General features: G+C 45.0%; 1 protein-coding gene across 2 annotated transcripts in view; it reads right to left on the bottom strand.

Annotated features, from left to right (window-relative positions):
- The window catches only part of SHISAL2A (shisa like 2A), a 105,161-nt gene that overhangs the window by 39,216 nt on the left and 46,248 nt on the right, over positions 1 to 19,697 (bottom strand). The window contains exon 3 of one of the 2 annotated variants that reach the window (XM_030207043.1): positions 17,093 to 17,138. The exons of the other annotated variant lie outside the window; for it this stretch is intronic. Within the exon in view, the coding sequence (XP_030062903.1) occupies positions 17,116 to 17,138 (23 nt within the window). The 3' untranslated portion in view covers positions 17,093 to 17,115. The remainder of the gene's footprint in view (positions 1 to 17,092; positions 17,139 to 19,697) is intronic. 2 annotated transcript variants of the gene reach the window in all.

Below are 19,697 nucleotides of genomic sequence, written 5' to 3'. Positions count from 1 at the left end.
TACAGAGTATATATATATATATATATATATAATACAATATGATTCTCCCAAAGGGCTAACTAAATGGGTGTTTACACCACCAATCACAACTGATATCCTAATGAATCATACGAGAACTCACAACAACAGTCCTATGTAAAATACTCAGCAGCTAAATACACAGACCACAAGTTCTGTCCACTAGACCTGTCTGTCTCAGATAACAACCAAGAACTAATTACCCCGACTAGAGTAAAATATCCAGATCTCACCTTTGCTGTCTGTCACAGACTCCCAATGGTAGATAAGTGGAACTCCTCAGAGTCTCGAGCTGAATTCTCAGTGAGTCTCTCTCAGTCCTGAGATAAGGTCCAAGGTCTATTCTGAATACAGATGACACTGTCAGTAGATAAGTCCTTGTTATAGTGGTGCAAACCTCAGGAACAGCTTACAAAGCACGCAGTTCGCAGATGATAGGAAAATCAGTCTTTAGCTCTGTTTCAGAGCCGGCTATTCGCTTGCCAATCCTCTGGTGATCTTCTCTTCTTCCCTTCTCCTCCAACTCTCCATCTAACTCTCTGGTGGTCTCCAACTAACCCCTTTCTTCAGTCCAAAACTTTTGGTATCGCAGGGTCAGATGATACCTTTGGACCAATCACGGACATAAAATCTAGAGGCCACTATTCCATCCTCATCCTCCTCGATCTATCCGCGGCGTTTGACACTGTCAATCATGATTTACTTCTTGCCACACTGTCCTCTTTTGGGTTCCACGATTCTGTCCTACTTTGGTTCTCCTCTTATCTCTCCCACCGCACCTTCAGGGTTCACTCTCATGGATCTTCCTCCACTCCCATCCCACTGTCTGTTGGTGTTCCCCAGGGATCTGTCCTTGGACCCCTTCTCTTCTCAATCTACACCTCTTCCCTAGGCTCACTGATCTCATCTCATGGTTTTCAGTATCATCTTTATGCTGATGACACCCAGCTATATCTCTCCACACCAGACATCACCGTGGAGACCCAGGCCAAGGTATCGGCCAGCTTATCCGACATTGCTGCCTGGATGTCCAACCGCCACCTGAAGCTGAACATGTCCAAAACCGAGCTCCTCGTCTTTCCACCTAAACCCACTTCTCCTCTTCCTCCACTCTCTATCTCAGTTGATAACACCCTCATCCTCCCCATCCCATCTGCCCGCAACCTCGGAGTCATCTTCGACTCCTCCCTCTCCTTCTCTGCGCATATCCAACAGACTGCCAAAACCTGTCGCTTCTTCCTATTCAACATCAGCAAAATTCGCCCTTTCCTTTCTGAGCACACCACACGAACTCTCGTCCACGCTCGCATTACCTCTCGCCTTGACTACTGCAACTTACTCCTCACCGGCCTCCCACTTAGCCATCTATCCCCCCTTCAATCCGTTCAGAACGCTGCCGCACGTCTTATATTCCGCCAGAACCGATATACTCATATTACCCCTCTCCTCAAGTCACTTCACTGGCTTCCGATCAGATACCACATACAATTCAAGCTTCTACTCCTTACCTACAAATGCACCCGGTCTGCGGCTCCTCACTACCTCTCTACCCTCATCTCCCCCTATGTTCCCACCCGTAACCTCCGCTCACAGGACAAATCCCTCCTCTCCGTACCCTTCTCCACCACTGCCAACTCCAGGCTCCGCTCATTCTGCCTTGCCTCACCCTATGCCTGGAACAATCTTCCTCAACCCCTACGCCAAGCCCCCTCCCTACCCATCTTCAAATCTCTGCTTAAAACTCACCTCTTCAATGCTGCTTTCGGCACCTAACCTTTCGAGAAATATAGTAAGCCCTATCAGATCGACTCTACACTTGTCTTTTAGATTGTACACTTGTCTCTAGATTTACACCTGTCTTTTAGATTGTAAGCTCCTTGAGCAGGGACTGTCCTTCCATGTTAAATTGTACAGCGCTGCGTAACCCTAGTAGCGCTTTAGAAATGTTAAATAGTAGTAGTAGTAGTAGTAATAATGTCCAGGCAACATGGACAATAAGGGAGCCTTTGTTCTAGATGTGATAGGCAAACTCCCTGTCTGGTCTCACTGTTCCTGGAGCCATGTCTGTTTCTCCCACCATGTTCTCAGGAGATAACGGGGCAAGTTTGCAACAGTAAATATGTCCTTGGATGGAATCCTCTTTGGAATGCTCAGCAGTACTTTTCCTTGCAAGCAAGCTGGTTTCTGCTAGTTACAGATGTATTCAGGTCACAGGTTGCAGAATCCATTTTGTTATAAAAGAATGGTTCAGGCTTGTATAGGCCAAGACCAGCAAAGGTGAGATCCCAGGTAAATACCCCTACAGGACGTTTAGGAAAATTAATTAATCGCAAATTAGGAAATCTCAAAGAATTCTCTAGACATTCTAATTTCCTTTTCAAAATTGAGTTCTCCTTAACCAAAGCTGTAGCCAAAACCTGAGAGTTGTTAATTTGCTTAGTATTATCTGCCACCTTCTGCAGTGGCGTTCCTAGGGGGGCTGACACCTGGGGCGGATGCGCCCGGCCCCCCCCCGGCGAAGGACCCCCCCCCCCGGGTGCACACTGCTGGGGGGGGTGCCGCGCGCCTGTCCGCTTCGTTCGTTTCCATGCTTCCTCTGCCCCAGAACAGGAAGTAACCTGTTCTGGGGCAGAGGGAGCACAGAACGAACGTAGCGGACAGGCGTGCGACACCCCCCCAGCGGCGTGCACCTGGGGCGGACCGCACCCACTGCCCCCCCCCTAGGAACGCCACTGACCTTCTGTGTTGTCTGCGCCAAATCTTTATGAAGCTGCTCAACGTTAGTAAGGTTCAACTGAACATTAGCATTTATAACAGCAAATTGCCCAGAAAGGGCCTTACTCTAGACTGTGGGGGTCTCTGAAGCTTTATTACTTTCACCACAGGATCACCGCTTGCTGTAGTAACAGAGATCTGACTAGTCTCCGATGCAGATTCATGTCCTCCCGTCTCTCCATCTGGTAACTGCTGACCCAGTGGTGTATTCAACACCTCTCCAGCCACACCGGAAGACTTCCCTCTAACAACAGACTCCTCCGTTGATACACGCACATGCAAAGTAAAAGGGCCCTCTAAACAAATGTATGTCTAACCTGCTCATTAAACATGAGGACATCCTATAAAGCGGGCATCACTATTTTCCTCTGACTGTTGCTCAAAACTGTCCTGGAGTATCCCCTAACAAGTCTGGTTTCAGGACACCCAAAATGAATATGCATGAGATACAGCTACAGAGAAGTCTGACTCTTCCACATTCACTGTGGATATCCTGAAAACCAGACTGGCTACAGGGTATTTCTGGACCAGTCTGAAGATCACTGTTCTAGATAAAGTGCTCCTTTCTTAATTACCTTGCAGACACAAATTTCTTTAAGGTATTGTCCAAATCTTTCCTGAAGCAATTTAAAACTCACTACAACATCCCAAAAAAGACAGAGTCTGAGGTAAGGCAATCCACATTGCAGTTCATCTATCTCCCTTTCCTCCAAATGTCCTCACATCTCCTGGGTTGGTATCCATTTCCACGGTGCTACATCCTACAGAAAGGGCCTGACTCTATTTGCCTTTCCTCCAAATGTCCTCGCATCTCCTGGGTTGGTATCCATTTCCACGGTGCTACATCCTACAGAAAGGGCCTGACTCTATTTGCCTTTCCTCCAAATGTCCTCGCATCTCCTGGGTTGGTATCCATTTCCACGGTGCTACATCCTACAGAAAGGGCCTGACTCTATTTGCCTTTCCTCCAAATGTCCTCGCATCTCCTGGGTTGGTATCCATTTCCACGGTGCTACATCCTACAGAAAGGGCCTGATTCTGTATTAGTCATATTTGAGAACGTTCTTGGGAGCCTGACATAGTGGAGGAGTGGCCTAGTGGTTAGCGCACCGGTCTTGCAATCCAGAGGTGGCTGGTTCAAATCCTGCTGCTGCTCCTTGTGATCTTGGGCAAGTCACTTAACCCTCCATTGCCTCAGGTACAAACTTAGATTGTGAGCCCTCCTGGGACAAAGAAATATCCAGAGTACCTGAATGTAACTCACCTTGAGCTACTACTGAAAAAGGTGTGAGCAAAATCTAAATAAATAAATATTTGAGATTCTACATGGAATGTTAATGTTGCTATTCCACTAGCTACATTCCATATAGAAGCCTGCCTTGCAGATCAGCAATGTGGCTGCACAGGCTTCTGTTTCTGTGAGTCTGACGTCCTGCACGTATGTGCAGGACGTCAGACTCACAGAAACAGAAGCCTGTGCGGCCGCATTGCTGATCTGCAAGGGCAGGCTTCTACATGGAATGTTGCCAGTGGAGGAGTAGCCTAGTGGTTAGTGGAATGTTGCTACTATTGGAGATTCTACAAGGAGTGTTGCTAGTGGAGGAGTGGCCTAGTGGTTAGTGGAATGTTGGAGATTCTAGATGGAATGTTGCTATTATTGGTGATTCTACATGGAGTGTTGCTAGTGGAGGAGTGGCCTAGTGGTTAGTGGAATGTTGCTACTATTGGAGATTCTAGATGGAATGTTGCTACTATTGGTGATTCTACATGGAATGTTGCTGAGTGGCCTAGTGGTTAGAGCACTGGTCTTGCAATCCAGAGGTGGCTGGGTTCAAATCCTGCTGCTGCTCCTTGTGATCTTGGGCAAGTCACTTAACCCTCCATTGCCTCAGGTACAAACTTAGATTGTGAGCCCTCCTGGGACAGAGAAATATCCAGAGTACCTGAATGTAACTCACCTTGAGCTACTACTGAAAAAGGTGTGAGCAAAATCCTAAATAAATAGACCATATGCTGCTTCTAGCTTCTACAGCACTAGTACATGTACACAACCTATGACAACATTTTGGCCAATTATGATATTGAGCATGAAGTGGTATAGAAATGTAAGGCAATTCTAAAAAGATTGGACCGAAATACTGTTGTAAGCCCTTTAGGAACAGAGAAATACCAGCTGAAATAAAGTTAAACTTCATAACATTTGAACAAGAACATTGGAAGGTACATTTCTCAGATATTATGGAAGGCCATTTCAAATTTCAGCAGCCTGAAATGTAAATGGAGTGTCCAAAATATACCTAAAGCAAATAAGTTTATTGATGAATAACTGAAACAAAGCAAAGCTGAAAATCTTAAAGTAACTTTCCTCTGCTTCAACTAACCATTTGCCTTAACCCTCCTTCTAGAGGCATTCAAGCAACCGCCCCCCCCCCCCCCCCCACACACACACACACTTTAAATATCTATGTCTGTGAACCAGCGATTACTCACTAGGGGAAAATTTCAACACATCCATCCCAGGACAATTTACATATGAGCTACAGTTTAGGACCTCACATTTCAAGGGGCCTCATTATTATTATTTATTTATGACATTTGTACCCCACATTTTCCCGCACAATTTTGAGTTCAATGTGGCTAACAAGCTAAAAAGAAGTCATTACAAAATATGAAACAAAAGACATAAACCACACACACCAATAAGGAAATAATAATAAATATATAAAGAATTCAATAATAAAGCATAATGGAGAGAATGGAAGGGGGAGATCAGGCGTCAGGATCAACTTACAGAAACTTTTTGAAAAGGAAAGATTTTAAAAACTTACGAAAAACCAAATATTTTCGGCAAGGAATTCAACCATTTACTACCTTGGATGAAAAAGTAGCTGAATATATAGATTTATAAACTGCTTTCTTACAGGTAAGAAAATGAAGACACAGGAAGTCTCTTGCACCAAAGATTTTTTGTTGTTGTTACATTTGTACCCCAGGCTCAATGCAGCAGGCAATGGAGAGTTAAGTGACTTGCCCAGAGTCACAAGGAGCTGCCTGTGCTGGGAATTGAACTCAGCTCCTCAGGACCAAAGTCCACCACCCTAACCACTAGGCCACTCCTCCACTCGAAAGATTGAGTTGCGAGAAGGCAAAGTAACAAAGCCCAACATACAGTCAGGGGTAATACCATACAAAATCTGAAATATGAGAGCACAGAGTTTGAATACAATCCTGGCCCTAATGGGAACCCAATGGAAATGGAGCAGCACAAGGAGTAGCCCCTCTCAAAGCATGGTACATGCATGACAAGTCTAGCCGCAGTATTCTGGGCAGTTTGCAGTTTCCTTAAGACACATTCTTTACACCCTGCATAGATAGAATTCTAGTAATCAAATTGGATCCAAACAAGAGATTGGACAAGTAATCTGAAACTATCAATTGAAAAAAAGGGCCTAATGCACTTCAGTTTCCAAAGTAATTTAAAAAATTTAGTAACTACCGAGGACACCCGAGATTCAAAGGTTTAGTGCCGATCAACAACAACCACCCCTAAAATTTTGGATTAGTAAATTACGCATTAGTGTAATAATAATTGATAAAAATGTTTTGAATGTCAAGTAGCATTTTCTGCATACTCTTTCATAAGCATGGAAAGCTATTAAACCTATTAATTTACTTCCTATTTAATGAAAGGGGGCCTAGTGGTTAGTGCAGTGGGCTTTGATCCTGGTGAACTGGATTGAATTCCCACTGCAGCTCCTTGTGACTTTGGGCAAGTCACTTAACCCTCCGTTGCCCAGGTACAAAATAAGTACCTGTATATAATATGTAAACCGCTTTGACTGTAACCACAGAAAGGTGGTATATCAAATCTCATCCCCTTTCCCTATTTGAGATTCTACATGGAATGTTGCTACTATTGGAGATTCTGTTGCTACTATTTGAGATTCTACATGGAATGTATTCCACTAGCAACATTCCATGTAGAAGCCTGCCCTTGCAGATCAGCAATGCGGCCGTGCAGGCTTCTGTTTCTGTGAGTCTGATGTCCTGGATGGAATGTTGCTAGTGGAGGATTAGCCTAGTAGTTAGTGCAGTGGACTTTGATCCTGGGGAACTGAGTTCAATTCCCACTGCAGCTGCTTGTGACTCTGGGCAAGTCACTTAACCCTCCATTGCCCCTGGTACAAAATAAGTACCTGAATATATGTAAACTGCTTTATTTATTTATTTTTATTTGTAGCATTTGTATCCCAAATTTTCCCACCAATTTGCAGGCTCAATGTGGCTTACATTTGCCGTAATGGCAGTTGCTATTTCCGGGTAGCAGGATTACAAATGGTATTGTGTTAAGGTGCATACATACATGGTAACAAACATGGAACATAACATATATGGACCAGATCATGGCATATATATACGCCATGTGCCTACATATATGGTAAAGAAGAATAAATTATGGTATTGCATGAAGGAATGTTGCTAGTGGAGGAGTATCCTAGTGGTTAGTGCAGCGGACTTTGATCCTGGGGAACTGGGTTTGATTCCCACTGCAGCTCCTTGTGACTCTGGGCAAGTCACTTAACCCTCCACTGCCCAGGTACAAAATAAGTACCTGTATATATAATATGTAAACTGCTTTGACTGTAACCACAGAAAGGTGGTATTTCCCTCTTAAATGGTACAACATAGGGGCCATGATATGCATAAATCTGACCCTGCATCTACTAACTGAATAACAAACTATCACCACCCCAGTTCACACAGTTGACAGAAAATGTGAAGAAAAAAAAAAGCTCTTCTCTCATTCAGGCTCCCTCACTTATCTACATTGAGTTAACTAAAAGTCACATTATTCCAACTGGCCTTTGCTTTAAAAGAAAAAGAATAACATCCTGTGGAAAAGAACGGAGAGTTCTCAGCATCTGAATAAAGGAGAAGTACATTCAGTGCGTCCGCCGTGACTCTCGATGTGCAGCTCGGCATCAAGATGTTTGCACCGACCTGCTTCTTTTTCATCTGTTTCTCATTACACACACCCCAGGAAATGCCAGGCTCCAGGCATAGCAACATGCTGATTAATGCCAATAAATTAATACACTGTACCAGGAGCCATATAGTCTACAGAACTTACTCAACTGAGCTGAAGAGAAGAAAACTTTATTTACTGAGGATTTAATTATATTGTTGAGGACAATGTCACCGATTACAGTTCTACACTGCAGCAAACACCAATGCCCTGTGGTTTGGGGTTTTTTTTTTTAAGAGGGGGTGCATGAGACATAGAAAGAAGCTGCTGCTCAGTTAGGCCCAGATGATCAAAAGCAAATGCGGGCGCTAGAGGCCAATTGCACTGTACAAACACTTGCGTTTGCTCCCGCCTAATGATCAGAGCCGGCGAGCGCATGTCAGGGGAGGGAGTAGGGTTGTCTTCAGTCGGGGGGGGGGGGGGCGGGAGGTCATCAGGTCAGCTACTTGAAAGTTTTGACAGGTCCGAGCTTTTTTTTTTTTTTTTTTTTTTTTTTTTTTGAGAGCCCGGACCTGTCAAACAACTTCTGCGGTAGGATTGTGCCTCGGGTGCATGCCCAGTTTCATGAGCAATATCTGAAGAAAATTTGGGAGAGGAAGGAGCAGCTGGTACTGTGGACAGCTGATTTACAGAGCAGGGGCATATCTGCGTGGGGCCACAGGGGCCTGGGCCCCCGCAGATTTCGCCCTGGCCCCCCTCCCCGCCGTCAACCCTCCCCCGCTGCTTACTTTTGCTGGCGGGGGGCCCCAACCCCCGCCAGCCGAGGTCCGACCCGCAATCTCCATATTTCGTCTTCCTCCGTGGCCATGTGCTTCAAGGAAGTAACGCTGCAGTGCTGATTCGTTGAATCCAGTTCGGCGTCTGACGTCGCTGCGACGTCAGACGCCGAACTGGATTCAACGAATCAGCACTGCAGCGTTACTTCCTTGAAGCACATGGCCACGGAGGAAGACGAAATATGGAGATTGCGGGTCGGACCTCGGCTGGCGGGGGTTGGGGCCCCCCGCCAGCAAAAGTAAGCAACGGGGGAGGGTTGACGGCGGGGAGGGGGTGGAGAGAGGCAGCGGCGGCGGCGGGGGGGGGAGGGAGGCAAAAATGTGCCCCCCCTCTCTGGCTCTGGCCCCCCCTACCGCCGGATTCCAGATACGCCCCTGTTACAGAGTGCTCCCAAGGTATGCACATGGTGAAAATGACTTGGGAGGGTGCTGCTCACGTTTATTCTGCAATGTATTCACTAGCTAAACACATGCCCTTTTCTAGACACCAGGGGGGAATCACATGGTATCATCATGCGGAGCAGATGCGGATAAGCTCAGCTCCTGCGCCCTGCTCCTTTTTTCCTTTATTATCCATTACAAAGTGAAACGGTTTCCCACCAAAGTGTTGGTGGCTTCTTAAATCTTCCGGCAGGAGTTTTCTTTTCAGATCATAAGCTGATGGCCTCGAAGATTCAACAGAGAGACAAAAAGAGATCCTGAGCAGGAGACACCAAGATGGCGGCTGCATCAAATCTTCCCAGCCCCTCGGTTAACTCTGCATGGTAAGGTAAGATTGTGGTGGAGGTCATATTGGCCTTAGAAGCAATGGTTTTGTAGAAACTATATTATTGACTGGGTGAATGCAGTTCACGAACGCTTTGATAGCTTGGGATTTGTGCACTAGCGATTTGGAAGATAGATTTCCAGCCTAGGAAGCTTCTAATGCGCAGTTGACAAAATGGGTTAGTTACCTGGAGAACAAGGTGGATGACCTGGAGAATCGCTCCAGATGGAATCATCTTTGGCTGGTGGGGCTCCCTGAAAGTGTGACTGATGGAGAATTTCGTGGCTTCCTGCAGACCATCCTTACAATTGGACACTCACCTCGGCCCTCTTCGGATCAAGCAGGTGCACCGTTTGAGACAGAAGCGTGCTTTGGACACCAGGCCGTGTACGGTGATCTTTTAGGTCCTCCACTTTAGATATAAGCAAACATAGGGATTAGGGCTGTGGGCCCTCAATGCAGGGGACGTGGGTTTGATTCCCACTGTGGTTCGTTCTGGTTGTAGTTTTATTTTTTCTAGTTTGTTATTGCGACAGAGATGGGACGCCACTGGCTGCCCCAGGATTGGTAGCATGGAATATTGCTACTATTTCGGTTTCTGCCAGGTACTTGTAACCTGGATTGGCCACTGTTGGAAACAGGATACTGGGCTAGATGGACCACTGGTCTGACCCAGTATGACTATTCTTATGTTCACGTCATGACGATAAGCAGTCGGTGGTCACATAAAACAGTGGGCCACAGGTGGTCCATCCGACTTATACCATGTCAAAGGCTAGTGTAAATGCTGATGCTTAAAAGGTGGCACTTGCACACAAAGTGAAAGTGATGGTGCAACTGCAGGACATGCCCTTGACCTGCCCATGGGCATGCCCCCTATGTAGTCCTGCACTACAGCATTTAGGCGCTATATTTATAGAATAGCGCCTAACTGCGGTTCCATAACTACAAATTAGCGTCAATTAACGCTACTTAATGGCTATTATTGGTACTTAATGCCAATTGGTGCCTAATTTAACAATTAAGTTAGGCATGCAAGTAGTACTATTCTATATCTTGTGCACTCAACTTTGTGCGTTAGTTGGAAAGTTGGGCTCCCAACTTTAACGTATCTGGGGGTATGGGTACTGAACAGATGAATAAGGGATTGAGAGTTCAAAGCAGCTTCAACACGGTGGCCTTTCAGCCTGAATTTGAAAAGGGCAAGAGACAGAGCTTGAGGTGTGCAAGAGAGTTCTTACTGAGGCCTATTGATTGTTCACACTGTTCTCATGAAAAACACCATCATGTGCGAATATACTAGAGAGCTGAATGGGGTTAGTGGGAATCCCGCAGGGACCCCCTCCAGGTCCACAGGACTCCCGTGGGGGATCTCCTCCAGGTCTGTGGGGGTCCTGCGGCGTTACCGCAAAAGTGCAGCTATCGTAGCAATTATAATAGCACTAAAAAAACAATTCATGGATAAGATTGATAGCATTGAAATCCCCATAAGCACTAAGAGGGGAAGTTATCAACATGAGCTAATGTTAAGCTGGGTTATTTTAGTACAGGGGACAGGTGGAGACGGAGGAGATTACTTGCGGGGTCAGAAGGGGATGGAGGCGAGTTCAGTGGGGATGGGCGGAGATGGGTTAGATTCCAGTGGGTGAAATTTCTGTCCCCGGGCAACTCTCTAGCATAAACATGCAATCAGGAGAAATGCTTTAGAAAAATAAATTATTATTCTGTAACTGAATGTCTTTGCCCTCCAAGCTTAAACGCTTGCTGTTTTCATCACAATCCTGTTGTATAAAATGAAAAAAAAAAAATGTACTCATGGACACAGAGCAGAACGTAACAAACAAGAGAAGGTTGAGGGCTCTGAACTTTGCATGTATCTGCACTAGCACTAATCTACAAAGCTTCAAACCCAGCTACAGATCATTTGTGTATTATTCACAGATAAGGAAAGGACTCTTATTTTCAAGGTAATTGCATTGTAAATAGTTGGTTTTTTTTTAATGATATGCGTGAGAACAGCTGCTGAAAGCTGAAGCCTTGATGACGGACAATGAGGTGAACATGATTCAAATTTATGCCAACCTGACTTTAAAAAAAAAAAAACGATTACGTGTAGATATTGTTGTAAATTAATAACGAGCTCGTCACGTAACTACTGCTCTACAAGATGTTTCACTCTAGAATCATTTTATGTTTTGCAAAAGCAAAAAAAAAAAACACTAACAGTGAAGAGAAATTTGTTGCCCAACTGCTGTGCTGCAGCAATTTGTGCAGTGAATCAGAATTATTTGTGTACTATAAGCAAAGAGATGATTTTCAGCAAATTGCAAGACTCTCCCTACTCAAGAACTTCAAGGGTTTCCGTCGGTTGAGTTTTAAAACATATGTAAGGCTGCTGCTCCAGGATGCCTTTCCGCAGTCTGTCTATAGCAAGAAGAGACTTTATCTCTGTGTGTACCAAGAGTTGTTTCCCCCCCCCCCCCCCCCAGAGATATGGAAATAGCTGGTTATATGGCTCACTCTGAACACTTTTAAGTGTTCTTGTGAGCATGCAATTCCACATTCAATAAAAGTTGGTTGGGTGCCCAACTAAAATGGTGCTCAGCATTTTAGAGAGGGGATGAACTAGGGGTACGCATAGATTCTTTGGGCAGTACAAACCTTACAGTTAAGTTCAAATATGCCATGATCAAGTTGGTGTTCAAAAAAACCTTGCTTGGGTGGCAACATGCTTGAGAATTACAGGTTGATCTTTAGTCTCCCATTTCTGTCTCAATTGACAGAGTGGGTAGTGTTGGGTTAATTAAACAATTTTGGGCTAGGAATGGTTGCTTGGATCTCTCCTAATCTGGTTTCTGTGCTGGGTACAGCATAAAATCTGCGCTGGTTGCCTTGAGTGATGATTTAAGATTAAACCTTGACAAAGGAAAAGCATACGTGGACCCAATGGCTGCCTTCCAACATCATTTACCATGAGATATTATCTAGATAAAGGTAAATCAGTACTGGGGGCAGAGTTGCTAAATTAATTACATTCTTTTTTCTATGATAGATTTCAGTCAGTTTTACGGGAAGGAAAGATGTCAGCCCTAGAGTATTTGGTGTGGGGTGGTTCCTCAGGACAGTGTCTATTTGTTTTAACAATGTTTGTGATCTTGATTACGTTTGTTTCATTGTAACCCGCTCAGATGTGCGGGCTATAAATTTTATTAAATAAATAATACCACACCAGCTGTTAACACTGACTTGTACCCTTTACTAGATATTATTAGGCCTTTAAGATATGTTTTCCCTTGGAGGTAAATTCTAGAGAGTCCCTTGGGTTCTGAATGACTGCCTTTCATCTTGATGCACCTTATGCCTGGAACCATCTTCCTGAGCCCATATGTGTAGCTCCATCTCTACCTGTTTTTAAATCTATGTTGAAGGCTCACCTTTTCACTGCTGCCTTTGGCTCCTAGCTGCTACACATTTTTTTTTGTTACATTTGTACCCCGCACTTTCCCAATCATGGCAGGCTCAATGCGGCTTACATGGGGCAATGGAGGGTTAAGTGACTTGGCCAGAGTCACAAGGAGCTGCCTGTGCCTGAAGTGGGAATCGAGCTCAGTTTCTCAGTTCCCCAGGACCAAAGTCCACCACCCTAACCACTAGGCCACTCCTCCAGTGTTGTCGTAATTCTTGCCACTTATGCTGGTATTTTATAAGGACAAGTAGGCATCTACTTGTCTTTATAAAACTAGGCACCTGAAAACACACCTACAGTAGACACCTCCTTATAACACCCTCCAACTAAGGTATCCCCTGCCAAATAGTCAAAGGATTGGGCACCTGGCCCTGGGGACTGAACCTGGATCTCCTCCATTCTGCCACACAGTATTGAGTAGGCCCCATCTTATGTGACATTAGCCATCACTCCTTGATTATTTAACTAAGAACATGACTCCCCCTTGCCCAACCCTAGCAATGTTTCCCATCCCCAGTGTGACCCAAGGACTCACTCATTCTTTCCCAAACTGTCTGAACCAAGCAGTTTCAGCCCTCTCTCAATCCAATCCTTTTTGCTCCTTCCTAGCCCTCAAGATCTAATTTCCATTATCAGGGGATTTTCGAAAGAGAAGGGCACCCATCTTCCGACACAAATTGGGAGATGGGCGTCCTTCTCTCAGGGTCGCCCAAATCGGCATAATCGAAAGCCGATTTTGGGCATCCTCAACTGCAGTCCATCATGGGGATGACCAAAGTTCATGGGGGCATGTCAGAGGTGTAGCGAAGGCGGGACTAGGGCGTGCTTAAGAGATGGGCATCCTCGGCTGATAATGGAAAAAAGAAGGGCGTCCCTGACGAGCATTTGGTCAACTTTACTTGGTCCATTTTTTTTCACGACCAAGCCTCAGAAAGGTGGCCAAACTGACCATATGACCACTGGAGGGAATCGGGGATGACCTCCCCTTACTCTCCCAGTGGTCAACAACCCCCTCCCACCCTAAAAAAAAATTTTTTTTAATTTTTTGCCAGCCTCAAATGTCATACCCAGCTCCATGACAGCAGTATACAGGACCCTGGAGCAGTTTTAGTAGGTGCAGTGCACTTCAGGCAGGCGGACCCAGGCCCATCCCCCCTACCTGTTACACTTGTGCTGGTAAATGTGAGCCCTTCAAAACCCACCAGAAACCCACTGTACCCACATGTAGGTGCCCCCCTTCACCCCTTAGGGCTATGGTAGAGGTGTACAATTGTGGCGAGTGGGTTTTTTTGGGGGGGTTGGGGGGTCAGCACCGAAGGTAAGGGAGCTATGCACCTGGGAGCAATTTGTGAAGTCCACTGCAGTGCCCCTAGGGTGCCCTGTTGGTGTCCTGGCATGTGAGGGGGACCAGTGCACTATGAATGCTGGCTCCTCCCATGACCAAATGCCTTGGATTTGGTCGTTTTTGAGATGGGCGTCCTCGGTTTCCATTATCGCCGAAAACCGGGGACGACCATCTCTAAGGTCGACCATCTCTAAGGTCAACCTAAATGTTGAATGGCTAGGTGTGTCCCGAGGGCTGGGTTGAGAACCTCTGCTCTATAGGATTACAGCTCTGTAGCTTCAGTACTGATTCTAGGGGAGATTGGTAGCAGGTGGAGGGCTACTCTCCATAATGTAAATTGAAGTCCAGAACATCTTATCAATTTATTTAACACACCTTTTCACCACTGCTTTTGGCTCCTAACCACTACTCAATTCCCCTATCCTTGTTCCTTCTCACCCAGTACTTTCCTCGCCCTTAATTGTCTTGTCTGTCTGTATTTTTAGATTGTAAGCTCTATCGAGCAGGGACTGTCTCTCTGTGTCAGGTGTTTAGCGCTGCGTGCGTCTGGTAGCGCTATACAAATGTTAATAATAATAATAATTTATACCCCACATTTTCCCACTTAGTTGCAGGCTCAATGTGGCTTACACAATGTCAAAAAATTAAAATTCAAATAGACTGTATAATAGTAATCCTGTAAGTAACTTAAATATAAAGCAACAGATGTAATAAAAAAAAGTACAGTAAGGGTCCGTGAATTTTGCTATATCATAAGAAGTAGTAAATTAAGTTGGGTCGGAAGGATGAGCATTCTTAAACAGTGTGGTTTTCAGTGACTTCCTGAAGTTAAGATGGTTATGAATTGATCTGACGGTTTTAGGTAACGCATTCCATAGTTTTGTACCTATACAAGAAAAGCTGGATGCATAGGTTGGTATAACATGATGTATACTAGGGTTTTACGTCATTACCTAATGCTCTATGCATAAAAATATAAGGGTTACATGAAAAGTAATGTCTCCACTTCCATAATTCATCAGTGGCGTTCCTGGCCTGGATGGCACCCGGGGCGGAGCGCCGATGCGGAGCGCCGATGCGCCCCCCCCCCCCACTAAATGACACCTTCCGCCCCCCCGGTGAAATGACCCCCCCCCCCGGTGCACGCCGCTGGGGGGGGGGGTGCCGCAGCGCGCGCCTGCTCCGAGTTCGCTAAACTTCGCTTCGCTGCAGCTCCCTCTGCCCCGGAACAGGAAGTAACCTGTTCCAGGGCAGAGGGAGCTGCAGCGAACGAGCGACAAAGTTTAGCGAACTCGGAGCAGGCGCGCGCCGCGGCACCCCCCAGCGGCGTGCACCCAGGGCGGACCGCCCCCACCGCCCCCCCTTGGTACGCCACTGTAATTCATCAACAGATAGTAGCACTGACACACTGTATGTGTTCACTTATTCTTTGAAATCTCTTCTTTCACCTCGGCTGGAGAGAACTATCTGTGTGAAGAGGTTGTTTTGCTATTGCTTGTGAAATGGAAAGATGCGGGGAGCACTTGTAAGTGCAATTTAAGCAACGTACCGTGATAGAATTTCTGACTGTTTAAGGAATCCCACCAATTGAAAGTCACCACCGTATGCAGGTTGCTTACGGTGGCTGACTGTGTTGATGTGAGTACTGTGTATCGATAGACCAAAAAAAAAAAGTAAAATTCTGGACTGGGAAGTGCTGATTTGTGTGATCGAAAAACAAAGTGGATGACCCATGACAGCAATGGACGAGACTCACACAAGAAAGTTTAACAAACTCTCAGAGGACAAGTCAGAGGATAATAAAGTGTTATACTGTAACCCTGAAAACTTTGAAAGGACAATTGAGAAGAGTTTGGAAGCACGAGAAGGAAATTTTCTTGCAATCTGACAACACTGGGCCTCTCTCACAAACAGCACAAAACACAACAGAGGCAATTGCAAAGATGGGTCTCACAGTCTTACCCTATCCACCATACAGCACCAACTTAACACCATGCAATTCCCATCTTTTTCCAAAAATGAAGGAATACCTTCGGAAGCACCTGTTCGACTCAAATGAAGAGGTAGAAAGGACTGTGAGCAACTGGTTGAAGAGATGGCGGTCTTTTATGACATATTTCAAAAAGCTTATTTGGTTCCTGTATGAAAGGCATGGAACCAAACAAGCTTAGCAGTGGTTAGATGGCAACACCAGTAACTGAGAAGCAAAGCCAGTGCTGGGCAGACTTCTGTGGTCTGTGCCCTGATCATGGCTTGACAGATTCAGCTTCAGTAGTTACTGCTGGGCAGACTTCTATGGTTTGTGCCCTGATCGTGGCTGGAGAGATTTAGATGGGCCGGAGTGGTGTTTCAATGACGGCTTGAGTAGTTGAAGAATAAGTCTAGTGCCGGGCAGACTTCTATGGTTTGTGTCCTGAAATTGGCAATGACAAATCAAGATCACGTATGCATAGTAGTATCATATCATACCTTATGCTATGAGTTTATCTTCTAGGGCAGACTGGATGGACTGTACGGGTCTTTATCTGCCGTCATCTACTATGTTACTATTGGGCTCATTTTCAAAAGGGAAAAACATCTAAAAAGTGTCATAAAGCACCATTTGAACGAATTTCTTCTCAAAACATCCAAATCGGCAATTTTGAAACCTGTTTTGCAGACATCTATCTATGCATTTCGTCTGCAGTGCGTTCAAATCACAAGGGGGGGGGGGGGGTCAGGGCGTTTTGAAGGCAGGATTAGGGCATGCCTAACACATGGATGTTTTACAGCCATAATGAAACAAAACCAAAACGTCTAGGGTGAAAACATCAACGTTTTGGTCTAGATCTGTTTTTCTAATGAATAAGACACAAAAAGGTGCCCTAAATGAACAGATGACCACTAACATTAAAGAGGGTTAGTATATTAGTAAAGTTACCTTTATTTTTCCTTCCCTTCTCCTCATGCCAGAGGAGCAGTCACCTCTGTAAAAAGAAAAGAGATTGTTAATAAGCCAGCTTTAAATCGTGAGATGATGGAATTCAGTCTCTGTTTGTAACCTAGAACAAAACTGAATAGAAGAGAATTTAGTAATGAGTATGAACCGGCTATGAAGTCACTCCCAGAGGTCACCTGTTATGGCAAACAGTGGTCAGTGACAATAGCATCTTCCTCCTTCTCAAGATCAACAACTTCTGTTGGAATGTCTCATCTGGAAGTCTGCTTGGTACTCAGTGGCTAAGAGTTTCTGAAAAATAAGTGGAGGAGTGGCCTAGTGGTTAGGGTGGTGGACTCTGGTCCTGGGGAACTGAGTTCAATTCCCACTTCAGGCACAGGCAGCTCCTTGTGACTCTGGGCAAGTCACTTAACCCTCCATTGCCCCATGTAAGCCGCATTGAGCCTGCCATGAGTGGGAAAGCGCGGGGTACAAATGTAACAAAAATAAAATAGATACTATTGGAGATTCAACATGGAATGCTACTATTGGAGATTCTACATGGAATGTTGCTATTCCACTAGCAACATTCCATGTAGAAGCCTGCCCTTGCAGATCAGCAACGCGGCTGCACAGGCTTCTGTTTCTGTGAGTCTGACGTCCTTGTATCAACAAAATGCTCTACCTCGGAATCTATTTCTGTGTCTGTGACGTAGCTGGAATCTTAACTCACTGGGCAGCGGAGGTGCTGTTACAGCCTCTGCTTTTCTGGGTTTAGTTGAATTAGCAATAGCTCTCCCTTCAAGCGAAAGAGCAGGCGCTGGCATTCCCTCACTGTTCCTGGTTAAGGGAGGGGCTGGCACAACTAAGTTACATTCTGATAAAGGCACTGACGCAGCATCTCTTTGCTAACTTCTACTGCTAAAAGAAGTGGGGTCATACATCAAGCTCTCACTCTCAGGACCATGTTCACCCCTAATCGTGTCAGATGACAACAGAGTCTGTCTTAACATTACTTTAGAGCCTCTTTTTTCTGGGACACTGTCAGTCCGAAAGGAAGGTGCATTATCACAAACAGAGGTTTTGGGCAGCTCTGTTATTATACCAGAACTTTGTTCTGTATCCACTAAAAGAAAGCTGAGCTGGGAGGCACTACCTCTTTGCTGGGGAACAGAATCCAGAGCAGCATGCTGCTCTGGTTCACAACACTAACTCTGCTTCTCCTGTGAGACCATACACAGTGTCCTCTCCTTTGAAGAGAAAGTCTAGGCATAAATCTGGCCCAGCCTTACTAACATAAATATCTGATTGAGCGTGACACTTCTGCACAACTACCATCAAGGAAGCAGACTCTGAAATAGTGTCCTGATCATGACTCGGGCTACGGAATAGTTCCCTTGGAAGAAATAAAGGAGCGGGGCTAACACACTCAAGGAGAAAATCCGACTGGTCTGCAGAGCATTCAATAACTGCCCCTTTAAAATGCCTATAGATAACATTCACAGTGTGTCTTCCCCAAACAACTTCCCGATCCATCCCATCCTCAGGATTCTCTGGTACTACCCCCTCCACGGTGGTGATCTTTGACTTGTCACCCGCTTATACCAATTATACCAGAGTGGTGCCAGTATTTGGGTCACTAAAAGCAGAGCTTGCCACTCATCAACTTGTTTTAGGGGTGAAGAAAAATCCCTAACTTCCTGAAGGCAGTCCAGAGCTCTCTGGACCAATACGGCCTCAACAGTATCCCTCAGTAAACATGTGCAGAGAAAACTGTATAACATCACTCCACTCACCCCAATAGTTAATATAATCAGGGAGCAAATAGTCAGGGAGATAATGGATATTAAATTCCATATCTACCATCCTGACAAAAGGTAACTCAATACGGTAACATGAAAGAACTGCTTCAATAACAAAAACTATTGTGCTTTATTGTATTGACAGATAGAACTTTTTCTTTGTTGCTGCTATTATTCAATAGTTTCTAGCTCACACTACTGCTAAGTAATGTTAATCTGATCAGTAGAATCAATTACTCTTCTAGGGAACAGCCATCTAACATGGGCAATGTGGTTCACTGTCTGTATGTAACAAACAGGTCTATAAACACCTAAAACAGGCTTTCTCTGAGTTTAAAACAGCTCTCTCTCTCCTCTACAGTTAGTTATTAGGCACTTTTGAAGACTTAGCACAAAACTCTTCCCATCAAGGACATGAAGTCTGAGAAGTCTGACAAAATACAATTGTTTTTGTAAATACATTCCCAGCTAACTATAAACAAAGATAAGCTATTGGGAAGCAGCCAAAGCTTCTAGTAGCTTGGCTAAAGCTGCTAAATTACAGTTAACTGTGCTGCAACCCTCGGACCCTAGAACTTAATACTGGAGTGCAAATTAATTAATAGCTTATCTATTTATCTAGATAGCTATCTCGGTGGAACCTCCAAATCTATAGGAGCAAAACAGATAACACTCTTATTGGGGAGTTATGGGTGTACCTGACACTTGTAAGTTATAGCAAAAATGGGTTCCAACCAGATTAGCATGGTTTAGAGCAGTATCAGAAGTAAATATATCATCCCTTATCCTTAAATCCAAGCCCACTA

Source organism: Microcaecilia unicolor, chromosome 6 (genome assembly GCF_901765095.1).
Source record: "Microcaecilia unicolor chromosome 6, aMicUni1.1, whole genome shotgun sequence".
NCBI lineage: Eukaryota > Metazoa > Chordata > Amphibia > Gymnophiona > Siphonopidae > Microcaecilia > Microcaecilia unicolor.
This window is presented reverse-complemented; position numbering and strand designations above follow the sequence as displayed.